The sequence below is a fragment of the Callorhinus ursinus genome, unplaced genomic scaffold, assembly GCF_003265705.2.
Source record: "Callorhinus ursinus isolate GAN/ISIS: 27379988/994484 unplaced genomic scaffold, GSC_fseal_2.0 scaffold121, whole genome shotgun sequence".
Lineage (NCBI taxonomy): Eukaryota > Metazoa > Chordata > Mammalia > Carnivora > Otariidae > Callorhinus > Callorhinus ursinus.
Window position 1 is genome coordinate 658,934 of NW_027397183.1, and position 23,818 is coordinate 682,751.

The 23,818-nt window shown below is 46.0% G+C and overlaps 1 protein-coding gene and 1 long non-coding RNA gene across 7 annotated transcripts in view; one reads left to right on the forward strand and one right to left on the reverse strand.

Moving 5' to 3' along the window:
• Window positions 1–15,979, forward strand: part of ACP6 (acid phosphatase 6, lysophosphatidic) — a 26,386-nt gene extending 10,407 nt beyond the window's left edge. Inside the window, exons 2-10 of the mRNA XM_025858488.2 lie at window positions 5,437–5,568; window positions 5,687–5,817; window positions 6,177–6,256; window positions 9,160–9,247; window positions 10,058–10,190; window positions 11,192–11,292; window positions 13,457–13,552; window positions 14,989–15,154; window positions 15,783–15,979. Of these exons, the coding sequence (XP_025714273.1) occupies window positions 5,437–5,568; window positions 5,687–5,817; window positions 6,177–6,256; window positions 9,160–9,247; window positions 10,058–10,190; window positions 11,192–11,292; window positions 13,457–13,552; window positions 14,989–15,154; window positions 15,783–15,926 (1,071 nt within the window). The 3' untranslated portion in view covers window positions 15,927–15,979. The remainder of the gene's footprint in view (window positions 1–5,436; window positions 5,569–5,686; window positions 5,818–6,176; window positions 6,257–9,159; window positions 9,248–10,057; window positions 10,191–11,191; window positions 11,293–13,456; window positions 13,553–14,988; window positions 15,155–15,782) is intronic.
• The window catches only part of LOC112813432 (uncharacterized), a 33,474-nt gene continuing 22,074 nt past the window's right edge, over window positions 12,419–23,818 (reverse strand). Inside the window, exons 4-6 of one of the 6 annotated variants that reach the window (XR_012377219.1) lie at window positions 22,614–23,245; window positions 13,673–19,361; window positions 12,419–13,583 (exon numbers count right to left, since the gene is read on the reverse strand). This is a non-coding gene — a long non-coding RNA (uncharacterized lncRNA). Of the gene's footprint in view, window positions 19,362–22,613; window positions 23,246–23,818 lie in introns of all 6 variants that reach the window. The other 5 variants (XR_012377217.1, XR_012377216.1, XR_012377214.1 and 2 more) reach the window with 5 other exon arrangements.

The following is a 23,818-nucleotide window of genomic DNA, read 5'->3' on the forward strand; positions in this document are numbered from 1 at the left end:
TGGTCTTTCTGTGACCCTGAGGGTCCTGAGACCACACTGTCCCGTGAGGGTTCCACCCCCTGCTTAGCCACTGGAGCGACGTCCCTCAGTGGAGCCGACTTCTGAAAGTTCCGATTTTGTGCTCTGCGGCTCTATCACTTGCCAGAAGTGGCTGATGGAGGCCCCCTCCCCCGCCATCTATCCTCCTGAATATTGCCTCGGATTCACTTCTCCGCACGTCCTACCTTCCAGAAAGTGGTCGCTTTTCCATTCATAGAATTGCTGCTATTCTTTTCTTCAATCTCCTGTTGAGTTTGTAGGTGTTCAGAATGGCTTGATCCCTATCTAGCTGAATTCCTGGGACCAGACGAAATTTAGGTCTCCTACTCCTTTGCCATCTTGCTTCCCCTCCTAGATGTTTTTTTTTTTTTAAGTTTTTTTATTTATTCATTTGAGAGAGAGAACGACTGGGAGCTCAAGTAAGGGGGAGGGTCAGAGGGAGAGGGAGAAGCAGACTCCCTGCTGAGCAGGGAACATGACACAGGACTCGATCCCAGGACCCTGGGATCATGACCTGAGCCAAAGGCAGATGCTTAACTGACTGAGCCACCCAGGTGCCCCTAAAATTAGATGTTTTATTGAGTTGTTTTCTTTTGGCCTGAATGGCTGTTGACTTGTCTTCCTTCAGCTGTGCTTGGGAAATAAAGCTCTGGAACTTGATTGGCTATTTTTCCTGATTATTAGGTTAGATCCAAGTACACATTGACAAGATAGATGTATTCAGATTTCTCTGAGCTCACCTCTAACCAAGATGGCCTCCAACTCAGGCAGGTTCCTCAGTTTTTATAAAACAAAGTCCAACTTATCTCAGCTCCACTATTGATTAAAGAATTTGGGTTCCTATTTATTTGATAATGTAGGCAAGGTGGGAAGCATACTCTCAGTCTCATTGTTACTTAATAGTTACCCAAAGCTCAGCTAAGAGAAGCAGTATTCAGGAAGCAGTGCATGAAGGATATGGCAGTGAGTCCATTCATTCCTCTGGAGCAGTGTTCTTAACTGCTTGTTCTTGGCAGGACATTGGATTCAACTGGGGAGCTTTAAAAAATACTAATGCTCGGGTCTCCTCCTAGAGATTCTAATTGGCCCAGAGCATCCAGACATGGCAACAGCCTCTCTGGTGAAGCTTTAGAATTATCTGGACTAGATAGCATTAAAAAAATTGAGGCCCCACCCCAGGAGATCCAGATGTGATGAGCTCAGGATGGTGCTCAGGCATCAGTTTCCTTTAAAAAACTTTTTCTGTGATGCCAGTATGCAGCCAAGATTTAAAACCATTGCTTTATTCTAAATTCTACACCCAGAAGGGTTTTGTTTACTTCTATGTAGATTATTTCCTTTTACCTTTGGAATGTAGCATATGAATCCCAGTATAGTATTATCTTCACAGAAATGTGCTTTGGTGAGTTGCTATCATTCTGTGTTTGAGGAAACTGAGAAACAATCCCACAGAACTCATTGCTGTGACTACTGAGAAGATGTTCATTATATTGCTCTATCCTCTTTATGAGGACCCTTGGAAGGAATTTGTCTGTTAGCTTTAGAAATGGTGTGCTTCTCCTGAACAGTTGTCTTGCTTTTATCTTTAGGCTTGTCTAGCTGATCAAGTTTCTCCTTTACATAAAAGCCGGAAAGCTTAGTGCCGAATCTTTGGCCCACCTAACAATTAAGTATGTGAATCTTAATAGTGTACATTTTTGAGAAACTTTATTTCTGTGTCCAATTTTTGTCCCTATATTTGTTTGCTTCTGTCTTTCTTGCCTATTTTGAATTGGTTGTTTTACTGTATTTTAGGTATTGCTATCATCTACCTCATGTTCTTAAAAATGGGGCATAAATAAGTAAGTAAAATTATAAAGTTAGTCTTTGCCGCTAACTTGGAAGCTAAAGAGCAAGTGTGCATGTGGGGTGGACACCATGTATGGACCTGGTATATCATCTGTTAAAATTTTGAAAACAGGTACTGCAGATTTGACATGACCTAGACTTCTAGGAGTCATCTCCTGGGAAACACCAAAGATCCTCTGTTGCTGGATGTCCTTAACAAGAGGAGATTTCTCTCTCTCTCTCTCTCTCTCTTTTTTTTTTAAGATTTATTTATTTATTTGAGAGAGAGTGCGAGCAGGGGGAGGGGAAGAGGGAGAGGGAGAAGGAATCTCAAGCAGACTCCCTGCTGAGAGAGGAGCCCGCCACAGGGCTCAGATTCTGAGACCATGACCTGAGCCGAAGTCAAGAGTCAGATGCTTAACCGACTGAGCCACCCAGGCGCCCCAGGAGATTTCTTAGTAAGGCTGAATAGGCCCTGTGGCCTTGGTGTCAGAACCTGGGCTAAACACTGGACTTACAAGGTTGGATAATTCAGTGTTGGCTGTAAAAGAGATGTGCTGAAGGAGAGAGAAAAGAGATTCCAATTATGGGAATATGCTGGAAGCCCTGGGAACACAAAGGAGGTACCTCAAACTTAAAATGTCCAAAACTGAACTCACCTTGTCAACTGTCTTCTGTGTTGGTCTTAGGTTTAGTCATGGAGGACCTCTTGTCACCTTAGGCACCCAACCTCAAAATCAAAGTAATTTTTTTCTTTCTTCTTCCTTGTTCACCTACCAACGTAGCCCCCAAATAAAACTCTTATCTACTCACTTGCCAGGTTTGACTCCCATGTCTCGCATCCACCCCTTCTATTCCTACTGCCCTAGATGAGGCCTTAGGCCCTCATCAGCTCTGTTGTAGACATCTTGAAATTGGCTTCTGCATCAGTCTTCCCATTCTAATTATGATCTGTGCTGCTGGTTTTCAAACTATTCTTTGGAGCCTGTAGCCTAGGGGGATGCCAAGTGGCTGGGGCTCTGTATTCCCACTCCTACTTCAACTGGAGGAACTCCAGTTTTTGCCTTTGTATATGGAAATCTAAAATCAAATTCTATTTGGTATTTGCTAATTAAAAAGTTTGAAAACTGCTCCCAGGTTGAGGCAAACCAAACCACTTCTTTCCTGTATGCATTCTTCGCCATCTCTGCTTTGCTCAAACTTCTGCCTATTCTTGGAATTCCAAATACCACCCTCTCCTTACCTACCTCTTACTCTCGAGTCCAGGCCTTTGCTTGTCTAAATCCTCTTCACCTCAAAGGCCATTCCTGTCATGAAACTTTTCCTGAATTCCCAGCCAGAAGAGGTTTTTCTTGTCTTTGAACTGCTGTGGCCTTCAGCTGGTTTCATGTGGCACATAGTTTCTGTTTTGGTGCTGCTATCATTTTCATTCATAGCTCACTGTCTCTACTAACCTGAAAACCGAGAAAAGGCAGGGTCATATTATCTCCATCTTTGTGTCTTCCACAAGGTCTGGCAAATTGGTAGAGCTGTTAATTGTACCTACTGTGAGCCAAGCCCTTTGCTGGGCCTTCAAAATGCAGGGGTAGACAACCCCGTCTCTGTTCTCAGAGCAGGACTGCTGAGCAGGACAGACAAGTAAAGAAGCTCTTCTAATACAGTTTGGTATGGGCTACCAAAAGAGGCACTGAAGCTACTGTGAGAGCATGGGCCCATGGTCACAGCCTCTGGGAACATTTAAGCCATCTTGTGGAATGAGCAGAAGTCTTTCCAGATGAAAAAGAAAATTTCAGGTAGAAGAAACATGAAGTTGAAAGGCCAGGAAGTGTGAGGATGGTGCTATAGGAGATGGAGTTGTATGGCTAGAGACTAAGTGTATAAGACAGGGAAGAAGTGATGGAGAGAGAGAGAGGGAGGGAGGGGCAGAGTCCATCATGTAGTTGTGAGCCCTTGGAGGGTTTATGCAGGGAAGTTATAGGATCAGAATTTTGAAAGAAGGAGCCGTGATTAAAAGACAGTGGGAAGAAGGTCTGTGCTCTGAACACACAATCTTCTGATATCAGTTGCTGTAGCACCCCCCGGGGGCAGAGGCTCAGGTTTGGGGGACTGGTTGCGGGTGGGAATGAGACAATGCCTTTTGAAAGAACAGAGGGCTTCCTTTGTGTGAAAGGAACCTGGGATTCCCAGTGGTGCTCTCCTGGGATCTTTCTGGGAGAGGCCAAGATAAATACAACGATACATGACATAGTAAGTTTACAGATGTTAGCTTTAAAACGAAAACAAGTAGTGGGGAATTGAATTAAATATTATTGTGACTTTAAGTATTGTAGGAATTCAGATAAGAAGACAACCCACTAAAAGCTGGAGTAGTCACTGATGGAAAGTAAGACTTGAGCTGTCATTGGACCTTGAAGAGAAGTTGTATGGGCAGTAGGGAGAGAAGTCTCTCCAAGCAAGGGAAGCAAGCTAAAAGAAGATGCAGAGGAAGCAATGGGCATTGTCAGGTCTGGGGAGGGGAGGAGAGAGGCTTAGTGACGGTACAGCTGGGGACAGGGGCTGGGCCAAGGTATAGAAGTCCTGGAAGGCCAGGTGCTTATTTCTTGAAACATTAGGAAAAAGCTATTGATAGGATGAAAGTGGCTTAGCAAGATTCATGGGGGTGGTGGGGGTGGTGGAGATAATCTGTGCAATAAGGTTTTACACTCTGACAGCGAGATAAAAGAAGGACCTTTGGGAGTGACTTTTTCTAGCCAGTGATCAACAGAGTTTAGTGCATGGCTGGTGGAGCAGTGGGGGAAAGTCAGAGGTTCGAGTTTTGGGGCCCAGGAGAATTGTGGTGTCGTTGCAAATCACATAGTATGTTGGGAAGAGGAGCTGGTGTATGGGAAGAAGAAAAAACTTTTGTTTTTAAAATTAAAGTCATCACATGTGACTCCGTGAATGTAAGTTTCGTGGGCAGTTGGAGCTCTGAGATCTGTGGCTACTTGTGATGTTTCGAAGCCTTTACAGTACAATGCAGCAGGAGCCAGACTGCAAGGAGAGAAGGAAGATGCTGAAGAAGTGAAGCTTTCTTGGGGGCAGCTACTTGTTTGAGAAATTGGATGAAAGGAAGGGAAATAGGTGGTAGTTACAAGGGACATTAAGTAGAGCCCTTAAGGGTGGGGAAGCGTAGAAACCTGCAGGTTGATTCCTAAAGAAATTCCTACAAGTATATGCTCACTGAGATTATATTATACTCATTCATTTGTTCGCTCATTCATTCATTCACCAGGTGTTTGTCTGCTAGGCATTCTGGCCATTTCTCCCCTTTACTGCAGTCTGGGCTTAGTGCCAGACAACATCGGAACAGTGAGTACTAGTGGGGCAATAACAGGACTTGGGCTAAGGACACCTGGAATAGTAAATTACGGTCTTTTCTTCCCTTAATTGGAACTAGAGTTAAAGTTTCTTTCTTTCCTTCCCATGGGAAAGCTGTGGGTGATTCCAGCTATGTCTTCGAGGTGCTGCTGGATATTACTGCTGTAACTTTCAAGAAACTTCTAAACAATGTGTTGTTTTTTGCGGTCACAGCAGGCAGAGTGGAATCTCCAACTATTAGAGGTCCCACCCCAAACTCAGTTTGATTACACCATCACCAATCTAGCTGGTGGCCCGAAACCACATTCTCCTTTCGACTCTCAATACCATGAGACCAAACTGAAGGTGAGCAATGCTTCCCTCCTCTGGGAAGCCCACTGTAAAGTTTCCATGGTTTTCTCTGGGCTGAGTTTGCAGACTGTGAGGTATTTTCATTCTTCTCTATCTTTCTGCCCCACATTAGGGGGGCATGTTTGCTGGACAGCTGACCAACGTGGGCATGCAGCAGATGTTTGCCCTGGGAGAGAGGCTGAGGAAGAACTATGTGGAGGACATCCCCTTTCTTTCGCCAGCCTTCAATCCACTGGAGGTCTTGTGAGTCACTCGAAAAAGGGGTGTTGCACCCAGTTTAAGGCCTTAAGCATGAGGAAACCTGTCCCAGGCCCCCCCCCCCCCCCCCCCCCCCCCCCCAGATGGTTCCCGTTCTCACCCAACATAGTTTAGGGTAGTTACCCTGGTGTAATAGGATCCTGTGAATATGTGGTCGATGGAGGTGACATTCATTGGCTTTCGGGTTCCTTGGGACAGCCATCCTACAGAGAGATAAAGGATTCTTCCCAGCCCCGTAGCTCCCCTTATGTGATCTTAAAGCCTCCCAGCTGCTGTAGGATAAGGTAGTATATATAATTGAATCTTCCTTCCATGAATGTCTCTACCTTTTTTTTTTTTTCCAGTGTCCGTTCCACTAATATATATCGGAATCTGGAGTCTACCCGGTGTTTGCTGGCTGGACTTTTCCAATGTCAGAAAGAAGGTTCGAGTTTGGAGTCTAGAAGTCAGCCCCTATCCCAGAGGAGCTTTCTTCTTACTTCCAAAGCCCTCCCTGCCCTCTTTCTTGGTGCCTGTTCCTCTGGTTTCTCTTCTCCTGCAACATGTGGCTTCCATGCTGTACCTACTCTAGTGGGTGCTCCCTTGTCTGGCCTTCTGCTGCCCTTGCCAGCTTGACCTCCACATCTGCAGCGATGCATCAGCCACACTGATGTGCATCTGGCTTCTGACTTCTCTTAAGCTTCTACACAGGCTGCATGAGGTGGCCCTAGCCAGGTCTGGTGAACAATATTGGGGCTTTTTGCTTAGGTAAGACACTGCTGAAAAGGAAGGAGGGCAGGAGGGACACTTAGCTGGGACCCAAGCCTACTATTGCTCTGGTCTTGGTGATAATCCACAGCATGACCCAGATGGTATTTTTTTTTTAAAGATTTTATTTATTTATTCATAACGGACAAAGAGAGAGACGGGCAGAGGGAGAAGTAGGCTCCCCGCTGAGCAGGGAGCCCGATGCGGGACTCGATCCCAGGACTCTGGGATCATGACCTGAGCCGAAGGCAGACGCTTAATGACTGAGCCACCCAGGCGCCCGACCCAGATGGTAGTAACGGTATTCCGTGCAGCCCTTCCTCCCTGAGAAAGTCTAGTGAGTTTGGGTTTTGACATCTTCAACCAGTGAATGATCGCAGCTAATGGTACCCAACCTTTTACCACCAAGGACCACATTTATTATTTTCCCTCATGGATCTCATGTGTTGAGGCCCTTTGACTATCAAATGGAACTGCATTTTGTCATTTGTACTTGATTCAAATTTACATTTAATTGCCAGTCTGAGTTTCATATCAATATGACCTCACCAATATTAAAATACAAAAGTGGTGCCATAAGGCAAAGGTTCTTGCTTAGCTTCTGTAGCGGTATCTCAAATAGATATAAAATTTCCATCAGCCTTTAGAAAAATAAACTATGTGAAATAATAGAAAGCTCCAGGCCAGAGGAGGCTGGCCTTACCCCACTCTGGGTTGGGTACAGCTGCTACTTCCGGCTGAAGTTGGCTGCTGAACACAAACAGCATGTGTCTAAGTAACATAAAGCAAACAGAGTGGGCTGCCCCTTATTTCCTGGGAGCCCCTGAGCTTTGGAATAATCCACAGTGCCTGGCCTCCTGAAAGCTCTTCACTTGCCGAGTTTCTAAAAGGCAAATGTCCTCTCTTCAGAAACACCAAAAGTATGATTGGAGTAGGAAAGCTGTTTCTTGGAGGCAGCCTGACCTACTGGCAGGTCTCAGACTGGGACTGCCCCACATTCCCAACAGGGAGGGAAGCAGTATCATCACTAGCCACTGGACCCAAACATCCTGGGACTCTAATTTGACCATGTACCAAACCTTTTTTTTTTTAATAGCTTTGGGTATACTAACTTGTTTAATTCTTTTTGATAACCCTATGACGTAGGTAATATTTTTTAATAATTTACAGATAAGAGAACTAAGGCACAGAGAGGCTAAATGACTTCCCCAGGGACACAAAGCTGGTAAATGGTGGAACAGAGATTCAAACTCTTGCAGTCTGGTTCCAGAATCCATACTCTTCACCTTTTTGCTCTGTTGCTCAGAGGACACATATATTTGGAGAGGGCCTCTGGTCATTTGATCAACAAAGTGTGTCTGAATTTTGATATTATGGTAAAGTTACCATATGCTACTGGAGTTTTGACTATCGACAATTTGTTTGAGAACAATAGCTCTTTGGGGCTTAGATTTACCTAATCACCCCACGTATTGACCTCAGTGAATTCCAGAGAGCTGCTGATAGAAGCTCTTTCTTTTGCCATCAGAGGTTAGGTTTGAGTTGTGTAGAAAAGGAAGCTACCACAGGCCCTTGCCATGTCTGGCACAGAGCAAAGCATGGGAAGGTGTTAGAGCACCTTGATGGGAGGGGATAAAGGTACTTGTAGGCTCTGAGCAGTAGCGAGCTACTGGGAGGTATACAGTTGACCTTTGAACAACATGGGCTTGAACTGCATGGGTCCAGTTACATGCGACTTTTTTTGGTAAGTACAGTACAGAACTGTAAATGTATTTTCTCTTCCTTATGATTTTCTTAATCACATTTTCTTTTCTCTAGCTTACTTAATTGTAAGAACACAGTATATAATACATATAACATACAAAAGATGGGTTAATCAACTATTTATGTTATCAGTAAGGCTTTCAGTCAACAGTAGGCTGTTAGTAGTTAGGTTTTTGGGGAATCAAAAGTTATATGTGGATTTTCAACTGTGGGCGGTGGGATCAGTGACCATAACCCCGCAGTTGTTCAAGGGTCAACTGTATAAGAAACATTGTTTGTAGCCTAATTGTGGCTCTTGGCAGTTCATCTGAAAACCTGCCTTTCCTTTTGGGTAAGGCTGTGGGGCTGACAGGACTTGTGGCCTTGTGGTCACTTTTCGTAGATTGTCATGTGCTGAGTCACTGTATTGGTCTATAGGATTGGGCTTTGAAAAGAAAGTCACCTAGTTCTGATAGAGTCAGGGATACCCCATTCTTTGTTAGAATGCCCAAGTGCTGGTAATACCTTAAGGCAGGAATCTTTGGGAATGGGTCAGGAAAGGGCCAGTCTGATCCAGGTCTGTGCCTGCTCTAGTCTATCTGTGGCCCAGTAGGAGGGATTGTGCCAGACAGAACAGGCTGCTACTTGCTTTCTCCCTTTCTCAGACCATAGGAGAGTTTCCATTGGCAAGGTCAGGGCATGTTGAAGGCAGGTACCGTCCTTAAGGAGTAACCTTGATGATGTATCTCCTGAAGCAGACAAGAGAAGAAGGGGGTAGGGATGCTGGGAAGAACAAGCTGAAGCCTCTTCCTGCCTGTGCTCCCACCTTCCTTCCAGGACCCATCATCATCCACGCTGATGAAGCAAGCTCAGAAGTCTTGTACCCCAACTACCAAAACTGCTGGAGCCTGCGGGAAAGAACCAGGTAACTTCCCTGGGTTCTTGCTCACCAGTGGGGGACAGACAGCCTTTTACTCTTGCTGGTAGACTCTGCCTGAACTCAGGGCCTGCCTAGGCTTACCATGTTGGTGGATAAGGGGTGGGAAGGACTGCTTTACATGAAGGCCTGACATTGCTGTCCAGGAAGTGAAGAAGCTCTTGTTCACAGTGCAGGCTCATAGTAAAGGCACAGCAAGCTCAGGAGTAGCCACATGCTACGCTGGAGAGATGGTATGTACAGCCTGAGTGGGGTTTGCCTTTACAAACCATTGTCCTCTCGACCATCGTGCTCTCAGAGGGGGCAGATGAAAACACTGACAGTAAGTAAAAGATGATTAAGCCGGTTGTCGAACTGCAAATCCAGATGGGCAAGCAGAAGACACAGATTTCCCTTCTCTTCCTAATTTGCTGCCCTGTAGAAGAGATCGGTTTGGGCTGATGGTGCTTTTCAGTGTTCGGATATTTCTGGGCCGCACGAAGACTCTATAGTATGTATTCCACAGAAGAGAGAGAATGTTGTTTTCAAGTAGACCTAGGCCATGGTTGTATTGCTTTTGGTATAGTAGAAGAAAATGCTAGAGTGGAATCTGGAAATTCAGGCTTTTATTCTAGCCCTGGTACCTGCTAACTTACTTTCACAAGTCATTTGAACTCATAGAGCCCCAGTTGACTCATGCGTAAGACGGGAATAATACCAACTAACCCCAATGTCTCGTTATTGAGGAATGAATGAGATACACTTTGTAAACTGTATATTACTGTACAATATACAGGATTACTTTTTATTTTTTGGCAGAGGCCGGAGGCAGGCTGCCTCTTTGCAGCCAGGAATCTCAGAGGATTTGCAAAAGGTGAAGGAAGGGATGGGCATCACCAGTAATGACGGAGTAGACTTCCTCAGCCTCTTTGACAATATGGCTGCCGAGCAGGTTGGATGACTGTCCTCCTCCAGCCCTGGGGGGCGGGGGTAGGCACCTGGACTGGCTAGCTCCTGAGTTAGAACTGGGTTGAGCGGAGTGGTGGAGGCAGCTGTGGTAGGACTTACAGGGATTGGCTGTGGGAACTGAGGGCTAGGCCCCAATCAGGGAGGACTCCTCACTTGGTTAGGCGCATGGATACTTAACTCTAGATCAGAATTTCTTGAGGCATGTTCTCCAGAATACCTGTGATGTGAGTGTGTATGTTGTGGGCAGGCAGGGGTGGGGTGGGTGACGGGTCGGGGGGTAGTTGTTGTCTAAAAGTTTTAGAATCCCCACTATATCACTTTTTGGAGGGTCTATATGTGCAGCAGCATATTAAAGAATCTAAGAAGTAAAGAAAGCTGGTCAATCTTTAAATCTATCTCCCCCAAACTTATTTAGCCATACGTTCTTTTTTATCTAATAAATACTGAAGACCACACAATGGAAAAGCCTTCTCTAGATTCAAAAGCCAGACTCCCAAAGGTGCAGTGTAGCCTGGACCCTCCTTCCCTCTCTTGTCAGGATGCCAGTGCGCCCTGAAGGCAGAAATGCCCTGTGCTTATGGGTAAAATAGGTGGAAGGTTATAAGATGAAGGCTTATATAAAGTATTTACATGGCATACTTTTTAGAAATCCATTTTGGGGAAAATGAAATTCATGTATAAATTTATGAATTCCTTACTCTATTTTATTTACTTGTTTTTTATGGTTTTAAAAAATACAAATGTTTTTCATTTCGAAGTAGGTGGGTAGCCATCAGAAAGGGAAGAAAAACAGCTTTTTTTCCCCCCTGGGCCTTCAGATCTCTAGGAATTGCTTCACAAGGGCCATGAGGATGTAGTTTTTGAGCTGTTAAGGCCCTCCCCAGGAGAAGACAGGCCCCTGAAGGCTCTGTGGAAGCTGATCAGCTGCCAAACTCAGTGAACGAGAAGCATTTCTTTGTAAAACTGTCCCCGTGGTCCTTTCAGGTGCACAGCCTCCTGAGCTGCCCAACGCTGAAGAGATTTGCACGGATGATTGAGCAGAGAGCAGTGGACACAGCCTTGTACGTTATGCAGAGGGAAGACAGGTGAGCAGCCTCGTCAGCCGCGGGCATCAGGTCACACTTGGCCAGGCCTCTCAGTATGTGGGGAGGAGGGTCCCCCTGGTCTGCTCACACCTGCGAGCTGAGTCTCCACATGTGCTGAGGTAAAATCACCATGTTCTGCCGGCCTGTTGAATGGATTCAGCCCTAAGTCCTTCCACTTCTGGAGCTGGGACTGGTGACCTGGGGCTTCCGTTCACTGTTATACAGAACCGGGAGCCACCACTCAACGGAGTTTCTCTTAATCACTGACTTTTTCCCCTTTTGCTTTAAGTTTCAAAGGGTTTGGGTGGGGAGAGCTGATGGAAGAATAATGATTGCTCACTTTGGTCATCAGTTTACAACTTATGAGTCATTTCCCTGTTCTCGCTGTGAGGGAGCTGTCAATATCCCTGACCGCGTCCGGGTCCTGGCTTTAGAGATGAAGAAACTGGACCAGAGTGATGTGGGCTGTCTCATCGAGGCTTGGCTAGCAAGTGGCAGAGCCAGGACTCAGACCAGATCTTCTGTCCTGTGTTTTTTAAGTTTCTAGGACTTAGGGCTTTCTTTTTATAAGGTCTGTTTCTTGCCTACCAGAATGGAGAGTTTCTGTCTTACCAAATTAAAACAAACAAACAAACAGCACTTTTCTTCGATAGGTTAATAACATTTGACTTGCACTCAGAATAGGTAACTTGGTAGAGGAGGAGACGGGAAGTGGAGGATCAGTCCAGGGAAGAAAAAGAGGATCGGTCCTGGGGAGGAAAAAACAGCTAACATTCCAAGAATTTGCAGGGCCTGGTGCAGAAGAGTAAGAACCTCTGGCTGCTTTTCTCCTGCTCAGAGTCAATGCATACAGAAGGCTCCAGCCGTGCCACCAGCTTGCTGCCACTCACTATGATTTGCCCCCTTCCCTCATCTGTTCCTGAAGTGGCCCCACTAGACCTAAATTGTCACTCACTGTCCTCCCCTACACACACACACACACACACACACACACACACACACACACACACACACATTTAGTAAATATTTTAGGCTTCACAGCGCATGCATTATCTTTGCAGCTACTCATCTCTGCCAGTGTAGCATGAAAGCAGCCATAGATGATATGCAAACAAGTGGGCACAGCTCTGTTCCAATAACACTTTATTTACAAGACGGGCAAATGGGTTGGATTTGGACAATGGCCATAGTTTATTTTCTCCCAGTGTAAAGCATTTTAAATAAGATCTGATTCTTCTTTCCGTTTTGGTTAGCCCTGCTTTCATAAAACTGATGCTTCTTCAAGGACAAATTAGATGGCCTCACAGTGCCATCCAACTTGGCTTGGCCTACGTACATTCTTCTGGAAAGTATATGTTGCGTACGGTATCGGTTGCCTACTCCTCATCCATTGCTTCAGCATTCCTTGACTTATGATGGTGGGCATTTATTTACCCAGTCACCATGAAAGAAAGATTGGTCTAAGCCAGTCATGACGACCCTGCTCCCTTTTGTCCATGATTGGGCTCTGGGAATTCTGAAAGAGGTGTTTTCCCCCTCTTTGATCAAAGGTGAGAGGCACCAAAACCAAGCCTTTTGGCCGCTCACTGGCACAGCTCCCTGCTTTCTTTAGCACCGTGAGATAACAGGCTTGGAGTTGCAGTAACCACCTTGTGATCCTGAGGTGGCAAACCTGAGGGTCAGTGCCAGCGCTGCGAGCGAGCCCTGCCAATGAGCTTTGTGTGACACCAAATAGATAAGACATGTCCTCACAGTCCAAACTCCAGAGAAGGGGGACTGGCACCTGGGAAGCAGAGCTCAGGATGCTGTTCTTCTGATCGCTTTTCTGAGGGCCTTCTGGAATTTCTGGAAATCACTCTACCCTGTCCTTCCCAGCTTTGTTCCTGGAGGCCTAGTTCTTCATGACTTATCCCAGTTTCCAGTCCCATCGCAGATGTGTTCCATACCCTGGTGCTTTTGTTGTTGGAAGTGTCTGTGCACAGAGAACCCTCAAACTGAAGGCGGTGCCATTTCTCCCCGCCCTGCTGGTCGCTGTCCCTCACACATTACTTGTCTCCTTCTCAGCTCTGTCTGATTGGGCTCCTGAGGTCCTGGGAGCAGACCCAGCCCGCCTTCCTGTGTGCCAGTGCCCGCTGGCTGTTCCAATGTCATTTACTTGCCGTAGGGAAAGCCTTCAGATGGCCGTAGGCCCGTTCCTTCATATCCTGGAGAACAACCTGCTGAAAGCCGTGGACCCTGCCACTCCACCCGGCAAGACCAGGTACCGGCCACAGCAACTCCGCTTTGTGCAGCTGAGGGCAGGATGGGACCAATACAACAGCTTAATAGATTGTTTGGATCGAACACCTTCCCTGGGTGTCGAGAATGGTGTGATACCCACCTGGCATTTTTAAATGTTGGAAGTAGCTCCTGAACCTCCATAGCCACTTTTGTAGCACCTGGCACCCCAGTTAGGGGCACGGATTTGGAGTGTTACATGTCCTGGGCATTTGCTGAGCAGAGCATGGTCTGCGGATGAACAGCTTCACCACTGCTTGGGAGCTTGTTAGATTCTGACTTACTGAATCAGAATCTGCGTTTTAACAAGATCCTCAGGGGATTGGTATGCACCCTCCTATTAGAGAAGCACTGTTGTAAGCTGCCTTCTTCTTCTTCTTTTTTTTTAAGATTTTATTTATTTGAGAGAGAGCAAGAGAGCACAAGCAGGGGGAGTGGCAGGCAGAGAGAGAGGGAGAAGCAGGCTCCCCCGCTGAGCAGGGAGCCCGATGCGGTGCTCGGTCCCAGGACCCCGGGATCATGACCTGAGCTGAAGGCGGACGCCCAACCAACTGAGCCACCCAGACGCCCCTAGGCTGCCTTCTTTAGAGAGAGAGAGATTGTACGGTAGCTAGAAACTCACAAGCTTGAGAACGGGAGGGGCCAGTGAGGTGAAATAAGAACATTCAGGAACTCTGGGCCAGATTTATAATAGCAGATTGTGCCAGTGCCCTTCCCTGTCCTTCTCAGCACCTGCAGTGACAGTACATTTCTAACTGGCCCTTGCCACCTTGCCCCCCCTTGACCTTGTATCTGTAGAATACTATAGGATCCAGTGCTAGTCTTCTAGTTTAGGAGTCAACACATAAAATCCTTGATCTTTCCTAAGAGATAGTTACAGGGGACAGGCAGCTATAGGTTAAAATGGCATCTTTCTTACAGATGAAAGCCATTTGGAGAATATGTTAAAGGCCAAACAGTCTTCTTAATATTCCTTTGAAATGACCTTAATTCCCCCAAACTGCAAGCCGCCCCAGCAAGGAGGAGAGCGTGCTCTACTAAACTCATCACCCAGCTGAGAGTAGGAAGAACATTTGCCACAGGCAGGCAGATCCAAAGGAGAGAAGAGAGGTAGGACCAAGCCATACATGCTTGGTTTCTACTTTAAAGGTCACTTGGGGAGGAGTGAGTGGGTGGGTGGGCCAGCAGGTGGGCAGGAAGGGGTCAGGAGAGCTACCCCAGTGGGGAAAGAAACAACATAAATTGTTGAGTAAGGTCTCCCCCCACCGTCTCCTTCAGAGGAGTTTTATACCAAGCTCACTGACTTCTAGATGTCACCTGGTTTCTGAGGCAATGTTGTTTCTTACTCAAAGGGGGCAGATGGTGTCCTGCCTTCCAGAGTCCTGAGGTAAAGGACTGTGGACTGTTTTCTCCTTGCAGAAAGCTGTACCTCTACGCAGCTCATGATGTGACCCTCATGCCTCTCTTAATCACCCTGGGGATTTTTGACCACAAATGGCCCCCATTTGCTGTTGATCTGACCATGGAACTCTACCAGCACCGGGAATCTAAGGAGTGGTTTGTGCAGCTCTATTACCGTGGGGAGGTAAGACCTGTGAGGTGCAACTGGGTGGTAGCTAGGCACCCTCCCTCCAACCCCACCCACGTGGTTTAGCACCAAGTCTCCCTCCTCAGGCTCACTGGAGTCTCCTTGGTACAGTCAGTTCTCTGGATCCAATGGAATGACTCACAGCCATACCCAGGATAAGGCAGAATTGGAAATACGGTGGCAGGCTGGGACTTGGGCCTTATCGCACATCTGCTACAGACTCCTTCTAGAAACAGGACCACCCTCCTCTTCCCCTGAGTGTCTCTGGGATGGTGTCTTTGGGAGGCAGTGTGCGTTGTCAGTGCTGTGGGAGCCTCGGCTGCTTTTGCAGGTTGCTGTCCAGGGCTGATACTAGCGCACCCCGCAGTGATTAGACCTTTTGCCCTCCCAGCTTAGGGGTATAACGTGACTGTCTCCCCAGTCAGTTCAGCAAGCAGTGCTTGAGTGACTGTCACAAGCAGGGCATAGTTCTACCCTGGAAGCTGACTGGGTGGTGGGGCCTTCTTGGCTGTTCTGTGTGTGCGTGCACACACCACGGGGTCAAAGCCTCTCAGACCTCTGGGCACAGGTGAAAATAGCAGGCTGGGGTCCTCAGTGGCCCTGCTGAGTTTTGTCTCTTCCACAGGAGCAGGTGCCAAAAGGTTGCCCTGACCGGCTCTGTCCGCTGGACAACTTCTTAAACACCATTTCAGTTTACACCTTGAACCCAGAAAAATACCACACACTCTGCTCTCAAGTCCCGGTGATGGAACTTGGAAATGGGGAGTGACTGATTTATCAAACAGGATGTGTTGGTTTTTCAATAAATGCCTTTACACACTGCCTCTGGCTGTCATGTTTGGGGATGGCAGGAACAAGGGTTAATGTATTTTAACAAGGGTTTTATTTCCTTCCAGTAGTTATACTGAGGTCTCGTCTTGAAAGGAAGAGAGGTGTTGAGACCAAAGGGGTATTTCCTGTTTTGGGGCTTGATTTCCATGTCCAGAAGCCTCTGCTGTGATGCAGGCTGGGGACATCATGACCCTGCAGAATTGTGTTGGTCTGGGACTTGAGTTCTTTTTTCTGGTCTTCATTTCACAAACATATACTGAGTACCTCCTAAGTAGTGGGCATTGTAAAAGTGAAAAGGTTCTGCCCTCAAGTTGTTTTAGCCCAGTGGGAGAGGCAGATAAGTCAGTGATGAAAATGCAGTATGTTTCATTCTCTGATAAGGTAGATCAGGGGCTGTCTGGGTACAGAGGAAGAAACCCCCCGGCCCCAGCTGGCAGGGGCCAGTGGGAGGGGGAGGCAGTTTAGAAAGGCTTCTAGGGAGGTTCCGTCCTGATCTGAGTAGGAAAAGTGAGTAGGCGTTAACCAGGTAAGCAAGGAGGAAAGGGTGTTGTGTGTAGGTAGAAGGTAAGCTTCAAGGTCAGGGGACGTTGCTGGTCAGTGAGATGGAGCCCTGCTGTGGGGACCCAGCTGGAAGATGCAGGAGAGACACTCGGCTTCTGGTGGCTATAGCTCCCGGAGCAAGAATGAGGGCTCCACTGTGGTCGGCTGGAACGACGCTCAACATGAGAACCCCACCTGTAACTGGGCCCCCTAAGGTACCTGATGATCCCCCTATTTCCGTATCCTTATCAATTTTGTTCATTCTTCCCCAGAAGCTCTCTCAAACTTGCTCTGGTCTCAAACCACCAATCTCTTAGGGAAAATAGCAATCAAAAAAAACCTCTCCACTTCCAACCATCTTTATGGTGATGACTCCCAGACCTACTTCTCTAGCTGAGGTTTTTTCATCCGAGCTTCAAACCCTCGTGACCACTTGGATGTCCCAGAGGCACAACATTTTCCACGTCAGAACCAAACCCCTCTCTCCTCTCAGACCTGCTCCTCCCTCAGCCTTCTGTATCTGAATGAAAGACACCTCCACCATCTGCTCAGTTGCTAAACCAGAAACCCGTCCTTGCCTTTTTCCTTGCACGTTTTCCTCTGTCTAATCAATTAAGTTCTAGAAAGTCTCTCCTGTTTACTGTTTCAGTCGATCCATATCTTTCCATCGTTGACCGCCGTTGTCCCCTCCCCACCCTCACTCTAATTACTATATTTCTTATTTCACCAGGAAAGTAAAAGCAATCAGAAGAGAATTCCATATCCCCTCACCCCCGACCATCACCAAATCTCTTAACCCATAAGACCTTCCTTCCCGTTACTAAGAATGAACCATCTCTACTCCTATCTAAGACCAACCTCCAGCTTTGCACGGACTCCTACAATTATCTTTTTTCTGCATTGTTACTTTCATCTTCCTACCCTAATTATTCCCATTAGCATACAAATAAATGCTGTAAAATCTCCTGTCTTAAAATTTTTTCTCACATTTTTGAACTTTCTTTCCCCTTCACAGCAAAACTTATCAAAAGAGTCGTTTATACTTGCCATCTCTGATTTTTCCCTTCCCTTTCTCTCTTGAACCAACTGTGATTAAGTATTCACCCCACCACTCCATGGAAACAGCTTTTGTCAACATCATCAGCGACCCCTGAGTGCTATATCCAATAGCCAATTTCCAGTCTTACTCAGCTTCTCATCAGCAGTCATGGAATATTTTCTTCATGTGGCTTCCATGACAAATACTCCCTTGGTTTTCCTTCAAATTCTCAACTTCTTAATTTTTGCTGAACCTACCTTTTCCTAATCTCTGAATGTTGGAGTATCTCAGGGCTTAGTCCTTGGATCTTTTCTCTACCTTTTCTTCTATACTCACCCCCATGTGACCTCAAGCAGTTCCATAGTTTATTTTTTTTAATGGGTCTGATTTTTCTTTTTATTTGTTCATTTATTTTGTTTTTTATTTTTTATTTATTTTTATTTAAATTGTAGTTAGTGAACACACAGGGCGATACTGGTTTCTAAAGTAGAATTCAGGGATTCATCACTTGCATACAACACCCAGTGCTCACCACGAGTGCCCTCCTTAACGCCCATCACCCATCCAGCCCATCCCCCACCCACCTCCCTCCATCAACCCTGTTTGTTCTCTATTGTTAAGAGTCTCTTACAGTTTGTTTCCCTCACCTTTTTTCTTTTCCCCATGTTCATGTTTGCTTTCTTGAATTCCACATATGAGTGGGATCACATGGTATTTGTCTTTCTCTGAATGACTTACTTCACTTAGCATAATACATTCTAGCTCCATCCACATCATTGCAAATGGCAAGATTTCATTTTTTTTGATAGCTGATAATATTCTATTGTATATACATACCGCATCATCTTTATCCATTCATCAGTCGATGGACATTTGGGCTCTCTCCATAGTTTGGCTATTATTAATAATGCTGCTATAAAGATCGGGGTGCATGTACCCCTTCAAATCTGTATTTTTGTATCCTTTGGGTAAATTCCTAGTAGTGCAATTGCTGTGTTGTAGGGTAGTTCTATTTTTAACTTTTTGAGGAAACTCCCTACTTTTCTCCAGAATGGCTGCACCAGTTTGCATTCCCACCAACAGTGCAAGAGTATTCCCCTTTCTCTGCATCCTTGCCAACACCTGTTGTTTCCTGTGTTGCTAATTTTAGCCATTCTGAGAGTTTTGAGGTGGTATCTCATCATGGTTTTGCTTTGTATTTCCCTGATGATGAGTGATTTTGAGCATCTTTTCATGTGTCTGTTATCTTTCTGGATGTCTTCTTTGGAAAGGTGTCTATTCATGTCGTCTGCCCATTTCTTAACTGGATTATTTGTTTTTTGGGTGTTGAGTTTGATAAGTTCTTTATAGATTTTGGATACTAACCCTTTATCAGATATATTGCCTGCAAGTATCTTCTCCCGTTCCGTTAGGCTGCCTTTTAGTTTTGTTGAGTGTTTCCTTCACTGTGTAGAAGCTTTTTATTTTTTTAAATTTTATTTGTGTAGAAGCTTTTTATCTTGATGAAGTTCCAACAGTTCATTTTTGCTTTTTTTTTTTCCTTGCCTCCGGCGACGTGTCTAGCAAGAGTTGCAACGGCCGAGGTCAAAGAGGTTTCTGCCTGTGTTCTCTAGGATTTTGATGGTTTCCTGTCTCACATTTAGGTCTTTCATCCATTTTGAATTAATTTTTGTGTATGGTGTAAGAAGGTGGTCCAGTTTTATTTTGCTGCATGTTGCTGTCTAGATTTCCCAACACCATTTGTTGAAGAGACTTTTTTCCATCGGATATTCTTTCCTTCAAGTAGTTCTGTAGCTTAAAATATTTTTACACAGTTTTTTTAAAAAATTATTTTACACAAATTTTTACCTTCAATCTGGACTTTTCTCTTGAATTCTAGTCTCATTTCAACTGTCTACTCAACATCTCCAAGTGGATATTTAAGATAATTTAATTTATATTAAACTTCCCATTGTCCACGATAAATTTTTAGTTCTCCTGCCTCTACAGACCTACTTTCTCCCACAGGCTTCCCCATCTAGGTAAATGGCACTGCCCTTCATGCAGTTGCTTGGGCTAAGAACTTGGGAATTACCCTTGCTTCCTCAAGACTTCATTGCTACTTAGTCTCAGCATCATCTCTCTCCTGTTCAAAGTCTCCCTGTTTCCGCCCTTCCCTTCTCCCCCCAACTTCTTCTCAGCATAGGTGCTTTTAAGATACAGTCAGATCATGTCACTCTTCTCAAAATTCACCCCTAGCTTCCCATCTCAAAGAAAGAGCCAGTCATCAAGGCCTTATGACATCCTCTCCTATCTCTTCTCACTGTTCTCCAACTGCACTGGCCATCTTGCCGTTCTTGTATGCCACATAGCCCTGCGTCATGTCCTCACCTCAGCTCAGGACCTTTGCACAAGCTATTCCTTCTCCTTGGAATGCTCTCCTAGACATTAGCTTCCTCTCTTCATTCACAGCTCAGGGCCATCTCAGAGAGGACCTCCCATGTTGTCCTACATAAAATATTTCAGACCCTTGTCTTCCCTCTACCACCAGCCTTAGCTATGGTCTATCCCCTTGTGTTGCAGGCTGAACATGTTGAAGTCCTAACGACCAGTACCTCAATGCGACTGTGTATGGAGATAGGGCTTTTAAAGAGGTAATGAAGGCAAAAAGAAATCATGTGGGTGGGCCCCAATCCAATGTCTTATGAGAATCCTCATGAGAGGGGAAATTAGGACACGGACCCAGAGGGAAGACCATGTGAAGACACAGGGAGAAGGTGGCTTTCCATAAGCAAAGGAGAGAGGCCTCAGAAGAAACCAACCCTGTTGACACCATGATCTCAGACTTCTAGCCTCCAGAACTGTGAGGAAATACATTTCTGTGGTTTAAGCCACCTGGTCTGTAGTATTTTGTTATGGCACACCTAATCAACCAATACACCTTGTCCTGTTATTTTTTTTTCCTCTGATGGTATTTATCAGTGCTGATATTATACATCTGTGTATTTATTTATTTTCTTGACTAGAATGCAAGCTCCGTAAAAGACAGACTTCTCCTTGTGAAGATGTGCCCCCAGCATCAGTAGTGCCTAGCTCATACTAGCACCCAAACCTTTGTTGGATAAATGAACACATCCCCTTTGTCACTACTATCCTGGGGCCCATAATCATCTTCCTGGGTTACTTAGTGGCTTTCTAATGAGTCATATCCTTTCTTGCCTTTTGTTACCCTTTTAGGCCCAGCCTCTGCTTACCTCTCCAACCTCATCCCTCACACCCTGGCCAGACTGAACTGCTTTAGGAAAAGGAAGTCCCACTGCTCTGACCTCTGGACTTTGGGATACATTGTTCCATCCCCTGGCCCCTGACACACTCCCTTTGCCCATCTAATCCCTGCTCATCTAGACGCCTCTCATGTTTCTGCTTGTCTCTCAGTAGAGGGCTGTCTGTCTTGTTTATTATTGTGTTCCAGGTGTGTGCCAAGTACAAGACTTGGTACCAAGTGGGCTTGGGAAAAGATTTAGAGGGTATTATGCTGAGCGAAATAAGTCAATCAGAGAAAGACATGTATCCTATGACCTCACTGATACGAGGAATTCTTAATCTCAGGAAACAAACTGAGGGTTGCTGGAGTGGTGGGCGGTGGGAGGGATGGGGTGGCTGGGTGATAGACATTGGGGAGGGTATGTGCTATGGTGAGCACTGTGAATTGTGCAAGACTGTTGAATCACAGATCTGTACCTCTGAAACAAATAATACATTATATGTTAAAAAAAAAAAGAAGATAGCAGGAGGGGAGAAATGAAGGGGGGGAAATTGGAGGGGGAGACGAACCATGAGAGACTATGGACTCAGAAACAAACAGGGTTCTAGAGGAGAGGGGGTGGGGGAATGGGTTAGCCTGGTGGTGGGTATTAAAGAGGGCACGTTCTGTATGGAGCACTGGGTGTTATACACAAACAATGAATCATGGAACACTACATCAAAAACTAATGATGTAATATATGGTGATTAACATAACATAATAAAAAAGAAAAAGAAAGAAAAGATTTATTGAATGGATTCTGAACTCCCTTTGCCGGGTACCAAGGCAGCTTCAGTGCACTCTTCCCCGCTCACCACCAGGGGGAAGCCTGGTTTCCAATTCTGGCGCTACCCTGTGCTGCTTTGTATCCCCCCGGTCGGGGTTTTCTGAGCCTGTTTTTCCTCTCATGTAAAATGAGGTGGTTAATACTACTAATGAGGGTTGTTGTGAGAATTAATTGAGTAAATGTATTGGCCTTCAGAGAGTCTTTTGTGCCCTTTTGCTATTTCTGCCCTGTAAATCCTGAGCTGTGACAGGTTTCGTCCCCTGGTGGGGAACTTGGGGAGTGCACTTTCCGGCTTTCCTCTCTGCCGACAGTTGCGTCCTCTCTCACCCCGCACCAGGGGGAGCGTGCCTGTGTGTACCTCGGAACCTTGGCTCCCTGCTCACCAGTTATGTGGCTGTGGGCAAGTCACTTAACGTCTCTGGACTTATGTTCTTCCAGCTATTAAACAGGGATGTTAATATTTGCCTACCTGACAATCTCTCCTGAGGATGGATGTGAAAAGCACTTCATAAATTCTTAACCTGCCCTTGGCCTTGACTCCTTTCTCTTAATGTTCTTAAAATGACTGCTGTGCTGTTAAGGTTAGAAGGATTTACAGAGTGGGTCTCTCCTTGGATGGCCAAAGTTAGGGCCTCCCAGGATAGAGTAGAGTGGTTACTCTTCTCCCACATACCCGGGCTTGTTTGGGTAGATTGACTTCAGCAGGAATTTACCTGACAGATCCTCCCGAGGGCTGCATGGCTTATCTTACTCACAGAGCTCTTGGCTCTGGCAGGCACTGAGATGAAATAACTGTCTTTAGGCCAGGCCAGTCACTGTTGTGTGCTGAGTCCCCTTTAATAGTATCATGTAGATGGTTCAAACGACAGCCAGGTGTTCAAAACTCTGAAGGACCCCCCTACAGAGAAGGAGGAAGAGAGAGTCCCCATACTGTCCCACTCCCAGTCCTCAGAGCACCGGGACCTGGCATGCTGACCTGTTTGTATTTATTGTAAGCAACTCAGGTCTTTGCAAGTGGTACCCGACACTCCTTCTCCTCAGCTGGAATCCTCTGGGGCGCTGTCCATCTACCTGCAAAGGAGGCTAGGAGGAGTTAGGAGCAACGATTTTGTTTACTCTATGCCAGGGAAGTAATATTCTTCAACCTTGGGGCTAAAGCTGTGGTTCCCTGTGTACCCTGAGGCTGCTAGAGAAAACGGGAGTCCCTTTGCCTGGATGGGAAATTCTCTAGGAAGAGGGCTGTGTGCCCTGTTCAGACCCTGCCCTCTAGTGGCCAAGGGGACTGGCCTCGCAGTCCTGACCCTCCCAGTCCATCCTGCCAGCCTCTAGGAACCTGGGCCCTGTCTAAGGGTGGCTAGAGACGGAGCTGAAAAGCACTATCCTCAATAAACGGCTGGTCTTCCCAGGACTCCTTTTTCTCCACCTGGCTTTTGAAATGTGAGGGGCACCTGCGTGGCTCAGTTGGTTGGGCGTCTGCCTTCGGCTCAGGTCATGATCCTGGAGTCCTGGGGTCGAGTCCCGCATCGGGCTCCCAGCTCAGCAGGGAGTCTGCTTGCCCTTCCCCCTGCTCATGCTCGCCCTTTTTCTCTCTTTCAAAATAAATAAAATCTTAAAAAAAAAAAAAAAAGAAAGAAATGTAAGCTTCCCTGAAGGTTGGAGCTGGGGTGAGGGGGGTGGCATGGCCCAAATCCCCATTTTGGAAGCAAAGATCCAAACTAATATCAGAACTTGAGAGAGCGCTGGTCTTGAAGTCACAGGCTGTGAGTTCAAGTCCTACCTCTGTATGTACTATCTGTGTGACTTTGGGTAAGTCCGTTAACTTCCCATTAATAAGCCTGTATATCCTCATTTGTGAAATGAGGCTCTGATATAGTGGCTCCTTCACAGAACTATCCCAGGGTTCTCATAGATTAGGTATGTCATGCACTTAATAATATGAAGAGAAAAGTGCTATACAAATGTAAGGCATTGCTCATGTTATTGCTCAAAAAGCCTCTTCTAAGTGTTTCTCAGGCAGTGTTCTGAGTGCTCTTCTGAGGGTTCCTGATGCATGGGCACCCAGTCCTAGATAGTGTGACATTGGTATAAGATCCTGGCGCCTATTTTAGGGGAGCTTAAGCCAACCATTGTGAGATGGTTGAAAGAAGCCATCTACCTTGGAGTAAAGAGGCAGGGCTTTGG